The following is a 20,939-nucleotide window of genomic DNA, read 5'->3' on the forward strand; positions in this document are numbered from 1 at the left end:
GTACATCCTGATGTGCTATAATTTTTGATACTATTCCTCAGATAGGACTTCAAATTTGCATGCAAGACAAGAAGAGCAAATAGGGAAAGGCAAATGTTCATTATCATTTTAATGCATGTTGAGTGTGACTTTCTTATTGATTTCATTCTGAATGGAGATGTGTGCTCTTCCCGCACATCCTCTGCCTTACTCTGCATCACTGACTTGATAGCCCCATCTTCCAGTCAGATACCTCTGACTGTCAAATCTTCATACAATGAGGTTTACCAGGACTGTATTTTAGAAATTCTTTTAAATTTCAAGGCAAGGGCCTCCCTGGTGGCTCAAGGGGTTAAGACTCAACCTATGAAGCTAATCTCAGTCACTACAAGCACAAGTTCAATCCCGGGCCAGGGAGCAACCCACATGGTGCAGCAGACCTCTCCTGACTCGCCCGCTGCTCCCCTCAGCAGTGTATTTCAGTCAGTCTGCCTGTTCTGCTCCCCGCTCTGTCTGTGGTGGATCCACTCACATCCCCCCACACACATCTCTGGCCTGTACCCCAGCTCTTGTATGCATAAAAATAAAATAAATCTTTAAAAATAAATAAATTTCAAGGCAAAAAAAAATGTGTAACAGCACTTTTAAAACATATCAATTCTACAATATATCCATGACTTTAAAGCAATGATTCTCTAAATGTGATCTGTGGAATTTTGTGGATCGTGACGCCCATTCTTTTAAAGGGATTTTACAATGTCAAAGGATTCTGTGTATTCTCATCTTAATATGCAGATTTGCATTGATGGTGCAAAAGCAATAATGTGTGAAACTTTGGGCACCTTAGTATGACCAAGGCTGTGGCCCCAGCTGTACAAACAGTCATGGTATGCTTATCACTACACGCTAACACTATTTTTTTTTTAAAGATTTATTTATGCATTCAAGAGCTGGGGTATAGACCAGAGGTATGTGGGGTGAGAGGATTCACCAGAGACAGAGTGGGGAACAGAACAGGCAGATTGATCGAAGTACACTGCTAAGGGGAGCAGCGGGCGAGACAGGAGAGGTTTGCTGTGCTATGTGGGTAGCTCCCTGGCTGGTCAAGGATTGAACTCGTGCTGCAGTGGCTGCTGACAGCTTCATAGGTTGTGTCTTAAGCACTTGTGCCACCAAGGAAGCCCACTATCATTTTTTTGAAATCCAGTTCAACTTAATAATATCCTGATAAATCAGTAACAATTAGTATGATTAATCCGTTAGCATTAAGTACACACTTTTTATTATTTTATGTGAAATAGATGGGACAGCTACAGTTGTACTGCACTTCTACTGCATACTAAAATATAAGGGATATCTCAAAGACCACTAGTGTGACTGAGGTAAGAGTTGAGCTAGCCACTTTTTTTTCATGGAACACCACTTTTGACTTGAAATAACAACTTAACAACTAACATAATTCATAGTTGCTCAAACTTGGGTACTTGGGAAGCATCTTGAAAAAGAATAAAATGAGCCTACCTCTTCTAGTAAAACAAATGACAGGATTTGTTGCCAATGATTAAATTCAAGCTTTCAAATGAAAATCAGAATTTTAGAATACTTTTATCTCCCACTGTGAACTTGACAGCCTCCTAACACTCAGACTATTTCTGATTTGAACTATAGATTAACAAATGTTAATGTTGTCATATCTCATAATTCAGTGAACTAATGTTTTCCAAACGACGAATGCATGAAATCACAAAACCATACATGGATAAATGACCCACTGTAAGGACAGGATTTTTTAGGATTTTAATGTAACATAGTGTAAAAAATTCAATATGGTTTTCGAGTCCATATTGCAACTAACCTTTAATATGCTACCATTTACTGAGTTTTCAATATATCGAAGAGTCTAAATATCTGAAATGGTGAATAAAATACTCTTTTATTTTACAACTGCATATGTTGGAAGACTAAATTTTCTGCATGTAGTTCAAACAAGATAACATTAAAATCCAAAAGCAGATATGAAAACCTAGAAGTCTATTCAGTTATTAAATCTTTTTAACGTCTAAAAGCTTTGCTAAAATGAAAACCAATGGCATCCTTCTCATATTTTTTTTTTCTTTTTGAAAACATAACTACATTCCATTTAAGATATTTATATTAACATATGATGGGTTTTATTATTTTAAAATAAATTAATCAATATTTTCAAATTTTGTTTGATTCCTAACATGGTAAATATATGTAGATATAACTTATATATACAAATTCTCTCTGAGATCATCAATGTTTTTCAAGGTTAAAAAGTTCGACAACCATACCTAAGAGAAATCAAGATTCCCCCAGTGAAGAAGACTCATTGTAAATCATTTCTTCCTCAGATTGAAGCTGGAACTTCAAAAATTTTGCAACAACATAAAGCAGATATTTAAAATTCCTAAGACAAATACAAGGAAGAGCGAGACATTTGTTCTCAAGTCTGGGTCTTCCTTGTATATATCTGAAAGTGATAGTATTTTACATCTGGAAATCCTGATCCAGGAAAAAAATGGGATGGGATTTTAAGATATAAAGGACAAATAGAAAGAGTAATAATGTTTTTATAAATAGTCTGATATTCATAAATTCTCAATTCTACTTAACTCCTGTTTTTGCTAAGGCCAAATTATCATGTCCCATAGGAGAAAAGAAGCCTATAAATAATGAACTACAGGGCCTCCCTGGTGGCACAAGGGGTTAAAACACAACCTATGGAGCTATCTGCAGCCTCTGCAGCACAAGTTCGATCCCCAACCAGGGAGCTACCCACATGGCCCAGCAGACCTCTCCTGACTCACCTGCTGCTCCCCTCATCAATGTATTTCAGTCAATCTCCTGTTCTGTTCCCCACTCTGCCTCTGGTGAATCCTCTCACCCCTCACACCTCTGGCATGTACCCCAGTTCTTGTATGCATAAATAAATAAACCTTTAAAAAAATGAACTACATACTGACCATTTTTATTCTGAAAATAAAATGTTATCCACTCCACTGCAGACTACATGCCAAATAGAGAAAGATCCCTTGTGAAATATCTTTTAATAATATGTAAAGCAATTCATAATAGATTCATACAGTATATTAAGAACACATAAACACTACTTTGGACCATACGTTACTTTTAAGTTTTTGCTTCCATGAAAAGCAGTTTTATTTTCTCACTGTTTTCACCAAAATCAGTTAATTGACTTACAAGTTTATGTCATAAATTTCTTTTAAGACTCCAACAATGTCATCATGTGCTTTCCCTGGTATATACTTGAAAAGAAGGAATAAATGTTGAATTCCATTCAAAGAAATTGCTTCATCTATTTTGCAGTGATTTGAGTGAAATCTGACAGAAAAACCAAGACTGTGTTAACAAGTGCTGTCATGAATAATTACTTGATATTACACATATAGGACAGTCAAAATAAAGGATAAAATCCTTTATTTATAAATAGCTCATAATGACAGTTGCAGAATAACTTAAGTGCCTTAGGAAACTTTTGTTAATTGTTTCAAGTTAAGGCTTTGGCTAATTCGAAGTGCCTCAAACTTCACTGCAATATTTGATGATCAAAGATATGAGTGTAAGGAAAATTAACATAATTATTAGTATAAAATATAGCAAGACAAAATCTGTATTTTGCAACAAAGGTAACTTAGTACTAAGTTTCCAAACTTCTAAATGAAACAGCAGGGTCTCCCCTGGTGGCGCAGCAGTTGAGCGCTGGGCTGCAGTTGCCCGCAGCCTCTGCAGTACCAGTTCGATCCCCAGCCACCAGCAAGGGTCCCACTTGGTATGCAGACCTCTCCTGCTGCACCTGATGCTCCCCTCAGCAGTGTATTTTGTCAGTCTGCCTGTTCTGTTCCCTGCTCTGGCTCTGGTGAATTCTCTCACCCTCCCGTGCTTCTGACTGTACCCAGTGCTTGTATAAATAAATAAATAAATCTTTTTTTTAAAAAAAAGAATGAAACAGCAATATTAACAAAGATAGTAATTAACTTACATAGAGACTTGTTATTTGATATGTGTACCAGATCCAAGAGATTTTATTAAAATGTAGATCATAAATTCCATACCCAGGAAGATAAGGTAGACATACTTCTGCTTCATCTAAGGGTTCTTTCCACAAGCACTACTATATACCCTGACATCATATATACAAGAAATATGGATATGAAAAGAAGAAAGAAGGCTTAGAGGCTCATGATCTGTAGTGAGATGTTGGAGTTTCCTTTTTTCTCATATATTCCAGACTTGGAGTAGAAAAAGCTGGCAAATCAGAAAGAACAGGCACAGACAATAAACAAAAGTCCCAACAAAAATCTATTCTCTTTAGCCAAAGTAACAGAAGAGGGCCAGATTCAGAAGACAATAACAGCTCTACATTAGCCAAGCAACAAAAAAACTGGACCCACCCACAACCACTTTAGAAAAGAAAAGCGGGGTGCCTAAACTTCCACTGCCTCACTGTAATGAGTTACCCCAACATTCCAGCTAATGTGTAAGTGAAACCCAAGGGGGGGGCTTTTTTATGTCCCAGACTCTGTGGTGTGAGATGAAATCACATGGGAAGGTAAAATTTTCACTCCCTGCCCAGAAATAATGAAGTATCCTTCCTTGTCCGAAATAGCCAAACTATATGTTTTTGTCAAGAAATTCATAACAAATATAACAATATAAGCAAGTTAAAAACAAAAGGATGGAAAAGATACATTATGCAAACATCAGTCAAAGAAAATCAGGAATGACTATTTTAATATCAGATAAAGTAAATCTCAGAGCAAAGAAACATACTAGAAACAGAGATATTATATAATGATCATGTGTGCTAACACACCAAGAAGACATAGCAATCTAACACGTATGCATGGAATAATAGAGATAGAAAAAATGTGCACAAAAAAAACTGATACAGTTGGATGTCTTCAGCATGTCTCTTATAAGCACTGATCAGCAAGGATATCCAAAAACCCAACAATATCATAAACCCAACAGGATCTGATCAACAATCTATATAAGAAAAGTAATATATACACACTTCCAAGAGCTAACAGAAAATATACTGAGATAGACCATTTCCTGGTGCATTAAAAAAGACTGAATAAATTTAAAATAACTGAAATCAAACTGAATGTGTTCTCTGACTACAATAGAATCGAACTAAAAATCATAGGAATGTCCCCACTTAGAAATTAAACACTTATTTAAATAATCCATAAGTCAAAGAGGAAATCTCAAGGGAAGTTAAAAAATGCATTAAAGTGAACAAATATAACAAATTGTGTAAAGTACAGAAGGAGAAATATATAGTGTGAAATACATTAGAAAAAAGAAAAAGTTGCAAATCAATAATCTAAACTTCTATCTGAAAAAACTAGAATACAAAGCAAAACAAAATCAAAGCGAGCAGAAGGAAGGAAATAATAAAAAATTAGAATTCAAACAATTGAAAAGAGGGGGAAAATAGAGAAAAATTCAATGAAACAACAAGCTGGATTTTTAAAAAAAAAACACTGATACAGTGTTAAATCTTTTGCTACATGACAATGGAGAAAAGATACTAATTACTAGTACCAGGAACGAAATAGGTGATTCATTGAAGAACCTACAGACATCAAGGAGATATTAAGAAAACACAATAAACTCCATAAACATAAATTTTAGAATTTAGAAAAAGTACTTTCTCAAAAAACATAATTACTACAATTCATCCAATATGAGCTAGATAATTTTGAATAATATGAGATAGATAATTTTAATTAAGGCAATTAAATTTATAACTTTTAAAATCCCCATCCAGAGAGCAGGAGAGCAAAAAATGGGATGCGGGGAGAGGACAGTGGAATGTGGTGGAGGACTGTGGGCACTTTGGGAGTGGGAAAACTATGATGACCACACCTGAGGAAAGAAATCCTATATTTTGAAAAATAAACAAGGACGTTTAAATAAATAAATAAATAAATAAATAAATACAAAAAAACAAATTTCTCCTCCAAATATAACATTTATAGGCCCAGATGGGTTCACTACAGATTTCCTCCAAATTGTTAAAGAAGAATTAGTAGCGAATCCATACAATCTCTTTCAGAAAAGATGAGAAGGTAACATTTACCAATTAATTTTATGAAGGTAATATTACCCTGATAGCAAAAGCAGACAAAGAGAATAAGAAGAAAAAATAGAACTCCATATCAATATATTTTATGAATATTGAAGAAAAAAATCCTTAACAAGATATTAGCAAATAGGATTTAATAATTTAACAATATAAACAATTATACAGTGTGACCACATGAAGTTTATTCCAAGAATCCAGCGCTGGTTCAACATTTGAAAGTAATCAATTATTGGGACTTCCCTGGTGGAGCAAGGGGTTAAGGACCACACTGTGAAGCAATCTGCAGCCACTGCAGCACCAGTTCGATCCCTGGCCAGGGAGTTAACCCACATGGCAAAGGAGTCCTCTCCTGTCTTGCCCACTGCTCCCCTCAGCAATGTATTTCAGTCAGTCCACCTGTTCTACTCCCCACTTTGTCTCTGGTGAATCCTCTCACCCCCCATACGTCTGGCCTGTAACCCAGATTTTGTATGCATAATATTAAAAAAAAAAAAAAACTAAGAAAATGAAAAAGCTAGTCACAGACAGGAGAAAATGCAGTATTTGTGTCCAGAATATAAAAAGAATTCTTAAGCTCAAGAAGACAATCTTCATGAAAATTGGTTACATTTGCACAGTCATGTTACAAAAGAAGATATATGAATGATAAATACACTTGTGGTAAAATTCACAAAATCAAGAGCCATTACAAGAGTGAAAATAATCAAAACCTTAATCAGCTATCCTGCCATACTCATAAGAAACACCAAAATTAAAAAGATTGACATTACCTATTGCTGGCAAGGATGCAGACGAACTGGAACTCTCCAATCTCACTATGAGTAATGAAAAATGGTGGAGCCAACCTCATAGTTTGCAATTGCTAGGAAATTTAAACATACAAGTATATGATCCAACAATTCTACTCCTAAATATTTACTTAAATAAAATGAAAACCTGCCACACTGACTTTTACCCTAATGTTCAAAGCAGCTTTATTTATAATAACCAAGAACCCAAAAGGATCCAAATGCCTTTCAATTGATTAACAGAAAGAAAACTTTTGGTGTATCCATACAGAATAGTATTAGGTAATCAAAACATACAAATTATAGATTCAGTGATAACATGGCTAAATTTCAAAAACATTATGATACCAGAAAGAAGCCAAACACAAACACAAAATACCTACTATGTTGGTCCATTTGTATAAAATTCTAAAAGAGGTAAAATTATAATGAAAGAAGGAAGATCAGAGGTTGCTGGACTTGGAGAAAGGAAACCAACTACAAAGACAAATGAGGAAAACTTTTTTCTATTTTATGATTATGGTGTTAAGTACATGATGATCCTATACAATTTATCAAATTGTTCACCTAAAATTGGTGAATTTCAATGTGAAATTTAAATGAAACTGATTTTTAAATCATGGAGATTACTTATATACTCTAGTTTTGGCTACAGCAGTGTCAGTGATTAATCTTGTGTTAATGTTTCAGTTTCATTTGTGCTATATGGCAGCCCTTTCCTCTTCTACTTCTCTTCCTTCCAGAGGAATGACCATCCCGCAACAAAGAATTCCAGGAAATACACTCTTCATTTGTCTCTGAGTTGTCATGTAGCACTCATGGTCTGTCCTAGTGTCAGGTGAAGAACAAATCTGTTACTAAAGACAGCTCTCAGAGAGGTTTACATGGCTCCTGGAGTACATCCCACTGCAAGGAAAAGGGATGATTTGGATAAAAAGGGGTAAGAGTGAGGAAGGAGTACCTGAATCTCATTAAGATAGCATTGATCACATTCCTATTCTAAAATAAATTTGGCTTCTTCTCTTTTTCCCCATTCAATCCCCTTAAACACATTAGACTTGCTGTCATGTGTAAAGAAGGAAAGCAAAAGAATAATGAATCTTTAAAAAAAAAAAAAAAACACGCTTAGCACTAAATTATACTGCATGTTACATTTACGGGCACTATCCTAGTTTCTTTCATATGTAAAATTCTTCATATGAGGTCCTAAAAGCTATAGGCCCTCTTTTTTCTTTTTAAAGTTTTTTTCACTGTCATACACCAAACAACAACCTTTACTTTATCAAAGCTCAGAAGCCTGACCCTCTATGTCTAACCAGAAGATTCCCTTAGCAGAGCAGACTTAAAGCAGAACAAAAGACCAAAAGACAGATGAGTGTGTCTGAATCTCATTAAGGCACAGATGGAGTTACATTTGAGTCACTGCATCTGCTCTACATTCCTACACCAGACCAGAGATGAAGTCAGGAAATTTCAATTCTCTTGAATTCTATACTCACCTTTGGAGAAAGGAGATGGATGCCCTATCCTACTCATAGCACTCTCCATGGCCCACAGGTTCATTTCATATAAGAAATACTAGGAATTCCCCTGGATGGTGAAGATAGGCCACATGGTAGGAAGTGGCCAAAAAGCGATGGTGAGGGTTGTTGCTAGATTAAAGAGGGGGGTATCTAAAAGATATTCAAGTAACAAGACAGTCAAAAGGTGGCTATGCCACTATTGGAGACCTATTTCTAAAAGTGTAAGGCCCCAAAATTCTCTTCAGCCTGAAAATTGCTGGATTATAAATGCCACACCCATTCAATTATTTCTCCTACTTTTATCTACTTCCCACATTTCAAAAAAAAATTTATATGGAGCATCTGCATGGGATTGGTATGCTTAAAACATCTTGAAAATAGTGTGTAAAGTGTTAGTTAGATGGAATGAGCAAAAAAAGAAATTCAGCATGTTATACTTTTGATTATTTCTGCAGTCACCAGGTTCTCATTAAGCCTTGGGCATGTGGGTTTGTGATTATTTTCATGACAACAAACACTAAAACAGGGGAACAAGATCTGTAGTTTAAAGAAATGCAATCTTGCAAAATTTCTCGAGTAGCCCAATATACTGCTCTTGCATATTTTATTTCCAACTTTGTTATTCCATTTCTTGAACTCTACAGATGTGTTAATCATAGTGATTCACTCACAAATGGCTTAAGCTAAAAATTCTTATAGTTTAGAGGAGAGTTCAATTATCAAGTTGTGATTTCAGATCTATACATTTCTAAAATTTGAGCATATTCTGGAAAATAGATAATAAATCAAACTTAAGTATATTCCAGTACAGAATGTTAGTGAGTTTGCCTACATCACCTTGAAGCCTTCTTTGCATTCTAGTTTAACAGGTTATTGACTTTATTTAAGAGCACTGGGAAACCATGCTCACAATAAAATCATTCAAGGAATATCTTTCTACCAGTCCTCTTATTGCCAAATGTTTCATTTTTCAACTTATCTTAATTTCTTTTTTTTTCAACTTATCTAAATTTCTAACCTCTATTTTTTTTTTCTTTCCTCCCTGATCCTAACCATTCTATGCTTTCTTTTTTCCCCCCAAGGTAAATTCCAAAAGAGTAATGTGTTTATTTTCCTTTCCTGGAAAAAGTCAGAAGATAATTCTTTAAAAACAGACATTAGTTTAAAGGGCATTATTTTTTATTTTATGTAATTTTTACATCATTTTTCATTTTTGTGCAATGTATGCATTTTCATCTTGGTTATATTCCCCATACAATTCCCACCCCCCTTATTTTGACCCTAATCCTTCCTTCCCTCCACGCCCCCCCATAGTGTGTCTCTGGTTTATAGTTGCTTGTTGATTTTGATCTTTACTTTATTAAAATCAGTCTGTTTCCTAGTCCCTTATATAGGTTTTCTAAATTCTTGCTATGAGTGAGACCATCCGGTATTTTTCTTTTTCTTTCTGGCTTATTTCACTGAGCATGATCCCTTCCAGCTCCATCCATGTTGCTGCAAATTGCATGAGTTTATCTTTTTTGATTGCTGAGTAATATTCCATTGTGTATACCACATCTTCTTGATCCAGTTATCTATTTCTGGGCATTTGGGTTGTTTCCATAGCTTAGCTATTGTAAATAGTGCTACCATAAACATAGGGGTGCAGGTGCTCTCATAAAAAGTTATCTTTCACAGCTTGTATTTCAGAGATCTGCTTGTTCTGCTCTCCACTCTGTCTCTGGTGAATCCTCTCACCCCACGCACCTCCGGCCTACATCCCAGTTTTTGTATGCATAAATAAATAAAAATAAATCTTAAAAAAAATTACTTTCTCTACATATATTCAGTTATGTTTTACTTTCTGCCTTTACACATATACTAAATAACACTGTAAAATCACATTGTACATGTTGACTTGCACAAAACTAAATAGAACTGGAATATATTAATTAGTAAAGAGCTCTATTCTTCTAAAAGAGCAGTCCAAGCAAACACTATCTTGAATAAGAATTGTGATGTGTTTATAAAGCTTGATTTGTAAAAGTTTTGACTTTTATCTACAATGTTGGCCACATTCAAAATAAAGAAAAATTATAAATAACTGTCCAAATTTTCAGTACTTCGGCTAAGTACTCACAAATTTCTATACATATTATTAGAGACAGAAAAGTTATGCAAAAAGTTTCTTATTAAAACTAAAATGGTGGGCCTCCCCAGTGGCACAGCGGTTGAGTGCTGGGCTGCGAAGCTGCCCGCAGCCTCTGCAGTGTCAGTTCAATCCCTGGCCACTGGTGAGGGTCCTACATGGCGCGCAGACCTCTCCTGCCACGCCCGCTGCTCCCCTCAGCAGTGTCCTCCATCTGTCTGTCTGTTCTGTTCCCCACTCTGGCTCTGGTGAATTCCCTCACCCTCCCACGTTTCTGACTGTACCCAGTGCTTGTATAAATAAATAAATAAATAAATCTTAAAAAATAAATAAAACTAAAATGGCTAGGTTTATATTATTAATATTTTATATTTTACATATTATTAAGTACGGGCTTAGAAATAATGCAAGTAACATTCACTAGCTTTTGTTTCAAATGGGGAAATGAAGAAGAAAAATTACTTGTAAAATTGCTTTAAAACCTTGTTTTGTAGAAATGCAATGGTCAAGGCTACTCTACGTGACTCAATAACAATTCCAAAATAAAACCCAGAAAAGCCTCTAATCATATCTACCTATTTCAAGTCAATTATTTAATAATAGACCAACTATTTAATTACCTTAACAAAAGAACAACTTTGCCACCATAAGCCCTATCCATTAGGTATGCTGTCAACCTAGATCTTTAGAACATTTCAAACAACTTTGAGCAATGTTTTTTCTTGCAATGTATATTTTAGCATGGTGAAAAGTAAAATGATATAAGCATAAACCCAGACCTACCAAACAACAAGAACTTAGTATAGGACAAATTAGCACATTGTTTCTAGTTCAAAACAGCACAATTTCTGTTCTGCTTCTTCCCATGTAATCAATCTTGCTCATCTACAAACATACTATGTGCATACTACATGCCCGTCCTGGGTTAAGTGGTAGGAATAGAAGAACTATAATGGAAAAATATTTTCTTTTTTTCTTCCATGTGACCCTTTGCATTGGATTATAATTTTACAAAGAAAAATACAACTTTTCCCAAGAACTAGTTGTATCTCCCACACATATGTCATAAGCATACTTCATCATACAGGAAAAATTTTCCACCAACAGGCCTGGGGAAATAAGTTGTTAAAATCTGGAATGATTAATGGAACATCAGAGCAGTAGCTATTGTGTGGTGACTAATCATATCTTTGATTGTAATAAACCGAGTGTTCTTTCTTTGGGTTTTATCTTGTGAAAGCAGTATTGTTCACTCAAATGTTCACTTTGGAAATGTCTTACCAGTGTAAAATAACTCCATCTTGTGGATTGTCAAGACCATGGCATTCAGAGCTCACCTTCCTTCAAGTTCAGAAAGAAACACTAGCATCAGTCCAAGCCCTCCCAAACTTCTCAAATGTGTAGTAGGTTTGCTCCCTGTTAGATATTACTCCTCACATGCACCCGTTTGTATGGCACAGGGATATAGCAGGGCACGCCTCTCCAAGTATCACTATTGCTCCCACCACCACCTATCTTAGCTGTTCTAATCTACCAAGACCTGCACTGCTTAGTGTCAGAAACACTTGGTTTTCCAGTGGGTACTACACAAATCCTATTTACTTTTGGTACCACTGACATTTTGAAGAAGGCATATATTAAATAGAGTGAGGAAGGTTCTTGAAAGGCTGATATATGGGAGGGAAGGGGCTCACTGGCCTCCCCACTTTACATGGACTTCTGTTCTTTTGTACCTCCTTCTTCAATATGGTTTCTGAAGGAGATGATGAATCTGTATACTTTAACTCAAATGTACCTTAGAAATAACCTAATGTAACAAACATTCTGTTACACATCAGAGAAAATCTTCCATCTTGATCCCATATATATTTTTAAAGATTTATTTATGCATACAAGAACTGGGGTACAGCCCAGAGGTACGGAAGGGTGAGAGGATTCATCAGAGACAGAGCGGGGAACAGAACAGGCAGACTGACTGAAATACACTGCTGAGGGGAGCAGCGGGCGAGTCAGGAGAGGTCTGCTGCGCCATGTGGTTGATCCTATGTTTTGAAAGCTCAAAATCTAAAAGAACTTTTCCCTTCCCACCATTATCTCTTCCTGGTGTCATTCCAGTTCCCACCTTTAGCAGCTGCTAGAGCCTTGAATTCAAAGCACATTCCTGTCTAAATGGAAGTTGTTAGATGTTAAATGCATGCAACAAAGAGCTGAAGTTTTCCTTCTTAAATAATTCATAAATTTAAAATGGAATGAAGGCAAAGTTGCCAGTAATATTTTATCCTAAGGACAAAAATAAATGTGTTTTAATCTATCACTTAAGGACATAGAAATCTTTATTCCAGAAGTAGGGCTACAAATATTACCCACAAATTCTGAAAAATTTTGTATATAACTAGCAATGTAGAAAAAGCAAGACTTCAGCATACAGCAGAAATAGCACCTTATTTTCTAGTTTAATAAAAGTTCACTACTTCTCACCTACAGAATGTACACACAAATATAGTTTTCTGGAGAACTTCCAAGTACTCGCTTACCTATCTCTTACATTTTTATGGAAACACCATAAATTAAGATACATCAATGAGAATCTTTTACTTACTATACATTATTTAAAAACATTAAATATAAAGAATGCTTTATCAGAAAGTAGCTCACAAAATTAATAATCCAGAAGATGATTTTAAAAATCAGCTGAGTATTTTTAAAGGCAAATGTATTTTTATGGTTTTAAATATATTACATCCTTGGATTATGAAATATTCAAGGATTCTGCAACTAAAGAATTAGTATTTAAAATATGACAAAGTCTACACCTAAAAACATCAACTATTTTCACTATAGGCTAATAATCATGATCAGAAAAATAATGCCTGTGTACATTAAAATTGACCAACTAATCTTAACATTATTCACAAGATTAAATAATTTTAACAAAAAAAATATTTATTGTTGAATTCACATCATTAAAGAAAAGCCATCGTTTTTTCTTTGAGGACTTTTTCTCAATTCAGTTAAAAGATTAAAAACCTACTAGATTTACTTTTTCTGCTTGAAACTTTCAAAAGCTATGACACCTTACAACATGCAGATATCAGATTTGAAACATGGTCCCATGCTGCCTGGCTCTATTTGTACATAGAGATGCTTCTGCAGATGAAAGTAACTGTGTAGGTTCAGGCATAACTAAAAGGATTAGTGTGTAACTATTTTTCCCCATATTTCATGTGGTAAAATATGTTCCTTATCTTTCAAAGCTGTAGTTATTGAAGTAATACTGATTTACAATATAGTATATGTCTTAGGGGTATAGGTTTACACTTCTATAATTCTGTTATTTCACCACATCCACCACTAAAGCCCCAGTAATCCTCCATTAGACCCCCCTCTCTCCTTTGTGCCCACCGCACCTCACCATTAGACACCCCCCTCTCCTTTGTGCCCACCGCACACCTCCATTAGATACCCTCTCTCCTTTGTGCCCACCCCATCACATGCCCATTCGGAAAGCTTTGGTCACAGTCCAATGTATTCTTTGCCCTCCTGTTTTCACCTCTTCCCTCTCCCTCCCCTACGCTGAGGCTGGCAATAGTTATAATTTTGCTCAAAGTAAACACTGTTTCTGATTGTGTGCTACAGCCTGATCTATGTTCTCTGTAACTCTTTACACCATCCCCAGTGCTTTTAGCAACTGAAAACACTTGCCAGCATTCTTCCCGTTATATCATTGATAGTGTTAGTTCCACTCATGGTAAATTAAATACACACACACACATACTTACATATACATGTATGACATCACAACTCAAACCACCTTATGTTGGGAGAAATAGTTGCAATAAAAAGTTTATACTATTGTAGAAAAAACTGAAAATCCCTTGATTTCAGAAGAAAATGTACATGCATATAAGTACAACTTTTAAGGAAACATAGGATGAAACAATAGACTTGGTGCACCTACTATACTATATTTCTCAGAGAACATTGACTTGTTCCAAATAAAAATAAGAAAAAGGAACATTTTAACTTGCCCTGGAATAATTTCATATTAAAAATATGTCAAAATATGAGATGTATCTAGAACTAAAATGTTAGTTGAGACCAAAATTCATGCAAAGATTTCCTGGCTCTTTAACTTCCACATAAAATTACCTAAGTTGTTGAGAGAAGATAATCAGGAGCTTTGTATCTTGAAGTCCCGACTCCTGGAAAGACTCAAGCGTGAGGGATTGGACTCCCAACCCCACTGACTTCTCTTCCATGGAGGATGGCATCCTCTTGTGCAGCCTGCACATTGGGAGTTAGATTTCAAAAGCATCTACCAGAATGAACTGCTTTCGTACTACTCCTGGTCCCATCTCACATGACCCTTGCAGCTCATCCACCATTACCCAGCTGCCACTGCCAGAGCCAGGTTGCTATAGAGGACTGCAGGTTAGTGCCAGAGGTACTGCTGTGGACGTGAGTCTGTCTATCATTGGAGAGGAGAGACATAGGGCGCTCCCTGTTGTTCTGCTATGGGTTGACTGGTGGGTGATCTCTACCATATCCAACATGGTGGCAAAGGGAACCTGGCAGTATGAGGGGGAACATGGTACAATGGTGCTTTGCTTTTTCCATGCCCTCCAACATTATTCTGTGCTAGAAATACAGTGGTCACAATCAGAAAACCATTATTTGCAGTGATAGAGTTTGTGTGTGACATTTTGCCAATCAGTTCAAGTCAGGATTGTTGCCCTCCTTTGTATTTACTGTTGCGTGAGTCCATTGTTCCACTTCAGGTCTCTGCTTAAATTCCTGGTACTAAAATCAAATGAATTAAATTAAAAGAAATAAACAACCTACTATTTTCAGTAATCATGAAATTCTTGATCACTAGTAGAAAGGTGCCTTAACAGTAAATGATATGAATTATCAATGTTGTAATAATTCAGTTCCAAACTTTTTAACTAACTATACAGAATTCTTACTTGTTTGATATTATTCACAAGCTAATACAAAATTATCTAGAGCTGAGTTTTGGAGTGTTGTCCATAGACCTTCTTATCATAGTCATCTGGAATATTTTATAAAACTAGAATCTTGAGCCCCCACCAGACCTACTAAATCCAAATTTCTAAAATCAACCCAGACATTTGTATCTTAAAAATCACTCCAGGTGAGGGCCTCCACAGTGGCGCAGCGGTTGAGCGCTGGGCTGCAAAGCTGCCTGCACCCTCTGCAGTACCAGTTTGATCCCCAGCCATGGCATGCAGACCTCTACTGCCAAGCCCGCTGCTCCCCTCAGTAGTATACTTCTTCAGTCTGCCTGTTCTGCTCCCTGCTCTGGCTCTGGTGAATTCTCTCACCCTCCCGTCCTTCTGACTGTACCAAGTGCTTGTGTAAATAAATAAATAAATCTTTTAAAAAAAAATCACTCTAGGTGAGAATCATGGAAAGGAAGTTTGAGAACCACTGATCTGGAACCTGAAAGGACTGTAAAGGTCTTCAGAATATATTTTCTATTCATTTACCTGTAGTCTACGAGGTACAGTGTGAAATCATTATCATCACTAAAAGCATAATTAGAATTCATCTAAACAATCTATTCAGAAGTTGTAAGTGGCAAGCTTTAGATTTCTGTTGACAGCACTGTACATGTTTTTAATTATATTAATCACGTTCTGGATCTGAAGCCAAACAGTACACAAGAAGAAAAAGCTAATTTCAACCAGAGAATCTCCTCCTGGTAGAAGAGATATTCATGTAAGTCAATGCAAATTCTACTCAAATAAAATGGCATGAGAATACACTCTTTCACCTAAAATCAAAAATAAACCACCTTCATTTACAACCAAAAAAAAATCAAGTTGACTCAGTATTCTTTATATATTATGCTCTATAGTAATGCATCTTTGGGGCCTACTGCATTTTTTCAAATTTTCTCTGAGAGGAGAAAAATAGTCTAAGGTATTACATTCCATATGTCAAGCACAGGAATGGTGAACAAAGGAAAAAAGTAACAGAGATCATCCAAAAGTAGCGTATGAAATATGTATGTGTGGGTGTGTATACCTGCATAAGTAAATGTGTATAAATCTGTATTTAGTTTCAGAGGCCACTCAAGTACATGTTTTCACTTTTTTAAAAAGAACTACAAAATGTTAGCACTGTCCCTGGAGGAAGTCATCTTGTTTTTGCCTAACCGGCCTCTCTTTTCCTTTCTTGTGGTAACTGCACCTCACACCTCTTCTGAAAAGGTTTGTGTGGCTCTGGTGGACCATCAATTACATACCATCTTTCAAAGGGTGATCTAATCCAAAATTACATAATTGGAATCTTAGTCACAGGAATATAAATCTGGAAAAAGGCCATACATAACGATGCTGACTGGAACTCAACCATTTCCGTCTCCCAGTAAATGGATTTTGACTGACAGTTCTTGGGCTATTCTGGTTCTTGCCTTCCTGAGCTTTGGCTGTTCATCTTTCCTTCCATTTCTGTGAGCTGCCTAAAGAACTTCTAATATGTTCTATTTTCCCACATATTTCCCAAATATGAATATGGCTATGAATATTAAACTCTATGGATACTTTGTCAATAACCAAAAAGATCCAGCAAATATAGGTGGTTTGAGAACAGACCATGTTTTGGTTCACTGTTTGTAGGGCACTGTTTCTCAATGAGCACTTAAACCACTAAAAAATTCCACCACTTCCTTTATGAAACCCTTTCAGATTGATGGAAAGCCAAAGGCTACTTTTGCATTTATTCTACTAACATAACATGAAATTCAAGAGATAATTTGTCTATTTTCCAATTAAAGACTTTGTCACTTATTATTATTATTATGTTTTTATTTTTTAAAGATTTATTTATATATGCATACAAGAGCTGGGGTACAGGTCGGAGATGCAGGGGGTGAGAGGATTCACCACAGACAGAGTGGGAAACAACAGGCAGACTGACTAAAATACACTGCTGAGGGGAGCAGCAGGCGAGACAGGAGAGGTCTGCCTCTCCATATGGGTTGCTCCCTGGCCAGCCTGGGATCGAACTCGTGCTGCAGAGGCTGCGGATCGCTTCATAGTGCGGTGCTTAACCCCTTGCGCCACCAGGAAGGCCCCGACTTTGTCTCTTATTATTAATGTCCAATAGAGAGTTAAAGACTGTGTCTTTTGATTTGCATATTAAATACTCTATTTCCCAATTTCATGGAAAATATGTGTCCATGCATTTATGCTGATTCTGATAGTAATGGTCTTATTTTATTATTTTTTTTTATTTTTTAACATCATTGTTCATTTTTAAACATTTGCTTCCCCCCACCCCCTAAGGTGTAGTCCCCACAGAGTTTCCTTCACCAATGCACTATAGGCAGAGTGAATGGGAGGGTTAAAACAGGTCTTCTCCAAACTAGAGCTCTACTCTCTACTCATTTTTAACTCTACCCACTGCCCTGTCTATGCCTTCCAAATTCCTCTCCCTTGCCATATAATCTACTCTTCAGCTGCCATATCTCCCAGCTGTCTGCTAAACATCTCCATGGGTACATCCTGTTGGTAGTTGATATTCAATGTATCTTAAAGGAATTTAACAATTGCTTTCCATCTCCTCCTCTGTTTTCCATATTTCCTAGTTATGACGACTCAGAAATTGTAGCTCATCTTTGATCCCCCTACACACATTCTCTTCCCTGTCCACCAGTTGCCAAATTGTAGGAATTCTGCTTAATGATGTTACACAATCTTTCCTTTTTCACTATGTCCACTGGGACTTCTCTGGTTCCTAACCATATTACCTACCATCTAGATATTGCACATCACTTCACCTCCAGTTGTTTCACTCCCAACCCCAGGACCTATTGAGTTAACTTTCATGAGTGTAATTCACATCAAGAGGTTCTTGTTTGTTGCTATGCTGAAGCTCTTTACTTCAGAGTGTTCTGTGTTCTAGGATGAAGCCAACTAAAGTTTTCACAGAATTCCTTCCTTATATGTGCCATATATTTAGAACAAGTATTACCCTAAATTTACTTCTATATTTACCTCTATACAGAATGCCATTCACCTCTTTCCTATCTATCTCTTCTTAAATATTAAATACTCTTTAAGACTCTCCTCTATGATGTCTTCCTTCACCACCTAGGATGAGGGATGGGAGTGATCATTCTTACCATTCTGTCTTCTCTCTCTCTCTCTCTCTTTCTTAACTCTCTGTCTTGCCAACTCTATGTCTGTCTATATCAATTGGCTCCCTCTCATTTTCACTGGTATAATGTTATTTCTATAACCTTTATGTTGTCAGGACTTACTCATTCGTGGGCACTGATTAATCACAGTAATAGTAATAATTGAAATATCACCACCTCATGACCTGCTGTTATAGTATACATGTCATAAGTATGAATTACATAAGTCACAAGTATTTCTAGGAGACTCCAAAACATATTTCCTAATTTACCCATGAATAAGGTTTCTCTCGGTGCAGTTTTTATTGATATGCCTTCCTCTATTTGCACAGGAATCAGACATAAGTCTACTGAGAGCTACAGCAGTAGAAATATATTAAGAACAAGTATTACTCTATGCTCATAAATTTCTCTGCACCTCACTACCCAGTACCATATTACCTTGGAGAAGCTGGCCTCCTCTTTTCCAAGGTAAGCTCTATTTGAGATGGTCCCAAAACTTCCCATTAAAATATAGAACTTAAAATGTCTCTATCAAACAGCAGAGAACTCAATAAATAATTTCAAGTAAAAAACATGCGGGACCTCTATAGAAATGAAGCTTAAGTGAGATGGCAGGTTAAATTGTTGGAACTGATACAATAAAAAAAGACCACAGGGGAGGACATTTCATAATCAAATAGGAAATGGTACATCCTTTCTCCTACACACAAATCCATAATTGGAAAAAAAGACTGGAAACCTTTCCTCCCACCATTGACCTTCTGAGTAGGTGTGGTGGGTCAAACTTCATCCTCAATACTCACCACAGATCTTGATCTTTTTAACACCTGGCTCAGTCTGCAAAATAACTAATAAAACTTAATTTGGTTACTTACTCTTCATTCAACTTACATTTCACTTACATGAGCTATCTTCATTCCACAGAACAAATTAGGCAGCACCTCCTACATTGTCCTGGCTATAATCCCCAGGAGATATTAAGCCCTTACATGTTAAGGACACTTTAACAGAATACTTCAGGTTAATTGAGACTCAGAGGCCAGGAACAGAACAGGAAGCTAAGTACCTCTGATGACTATGGTGAGAATAGTGAGTGGTCCTTTGAAATTAGATGGTTCTCATTACCACTGCTGTAATAAATACAGGATGATTATGCTTATTAAACTGAACTTCTAAGTTGCCACCACACAGTTTCTATTCTACTCAATCACTACACCTGGTATAGAAATTAATCAGAACCAACAAAAACAACAAAAAGTCTTCATAGCTGATATTAAAAGTTTTTTTTTCTTTTATTGTGGTAACATTGGTTTACAACACTGTATAAGATTCAGAGGTACAGGATCACACCTCCACAGATGTATGTTACCACACCATACCACCACCCCCAAGGCAACTGTAATAAAACAGCTTTAAAAGGTTATGACCATAATAAAAGGTACAGTGTCAACTTCAGAAAAAGTTTTTAAAAGAAGAAAAGAAATATCTAGTGCTGAATAAATCCTAAAGTCAGCTGGTTTCCTAACATTAGTGATTGTTTAACCGAATTGTTTTAAGCCTTAAAAATATAAAATCCAAATCATAACTCCCCAGATAGAAACTAATATATTTTTATTTTATTTTTGGACAAACTTTTCTATCAAAATGAATGGGAGAGGATAATGATGCCTAAATTTAATGACCTAATTTTTAACTTTATAGGTGCCTTGGGCATTACCCAATAATCTCTCATATTGAAAAGAATGAAAACTACTCTAGAAGTTAAATAAGAGAAAGAAAAAAAAGTCAGAAGAATGTATATTCAGTGTAAATTTTTATTAACATATGTTAATGGAAAAATTCTTCCTAGTTTTAATAAACTTTGAAGTAATTTCTTTAGATCTTCATAAAGGTAGGTTTGGAATAACTCTTCCTTTTTCTCAAAAGAAGTTTCTAGAGTTCTTCTCTATACAGATAATGTTTTTTTTTTTAAAAAAAATTGAGGACAATGTTATCCTGTATCTTTTATAAACATTTTGTTTTCCAGTACTTGAAAAAAATTAAATCAAATAGTAAAACTGTGCCAATGCCATGCTCAAATTAAAGTGAAATAGACAAGAAAATGTAATGTCCATCTTGAGTTAGGCAGTATAGGAAATGATTCTACTTATTGCATTAAATTGTAATTAGAATCTAATAGGAAGAATCTATATAAAAATTTCTAAACAGTTTT

At 35.9% G+C, this 20,939-nt stretch overlaps 1 protein-coding gene across 4 annotated transcripts in view; it reads right to left on the minus strand.

Moving 5' to 3' along the window:
• Positions 1–20,939, minus strand: part of ADAMTS3 (ADAM metallopeptidase with thrombospondin type 1 motif 3) — a 232,680-nt gene that overhangs the window by 174,620 nt on the left and 37,121 nt on the right. The window contains exon 1 of one of the 4 annotated variants that reach the window (XM_054687990.1): positions 18,339–19,104. The exons of the other annotated variants lie outside the window; for them this stretch is intronic. Coding sequence (XP_054543965.1) covers positions 18,339–18,341 — 3 coding nt within the window. The 5' untranslated portion in view covers positions 18,342–19,104. Of the gene's footprint in view, positions 1–18,338; positions 19,105–20,939 lie in introns of those variants that run through there. 4 annotated transcript variants of the gene reach the window in all.

Source organism: Talpa occidentalis, unplaced genomic scaffold (assembly GCF_014898055.3).
Source record: "Talpa occidentalis isolate TD23 unplaced genomic scaffold, MPIMG_talOcc4v2.1 talOcc4.6, whole genome shotgun sequence".
Lineage (NCBI taxonomy): Eukaryota > Metazoa > Chordata > Mammalia > Eulipotyphla > Talpidae > Talpa > Talpa occidentalis.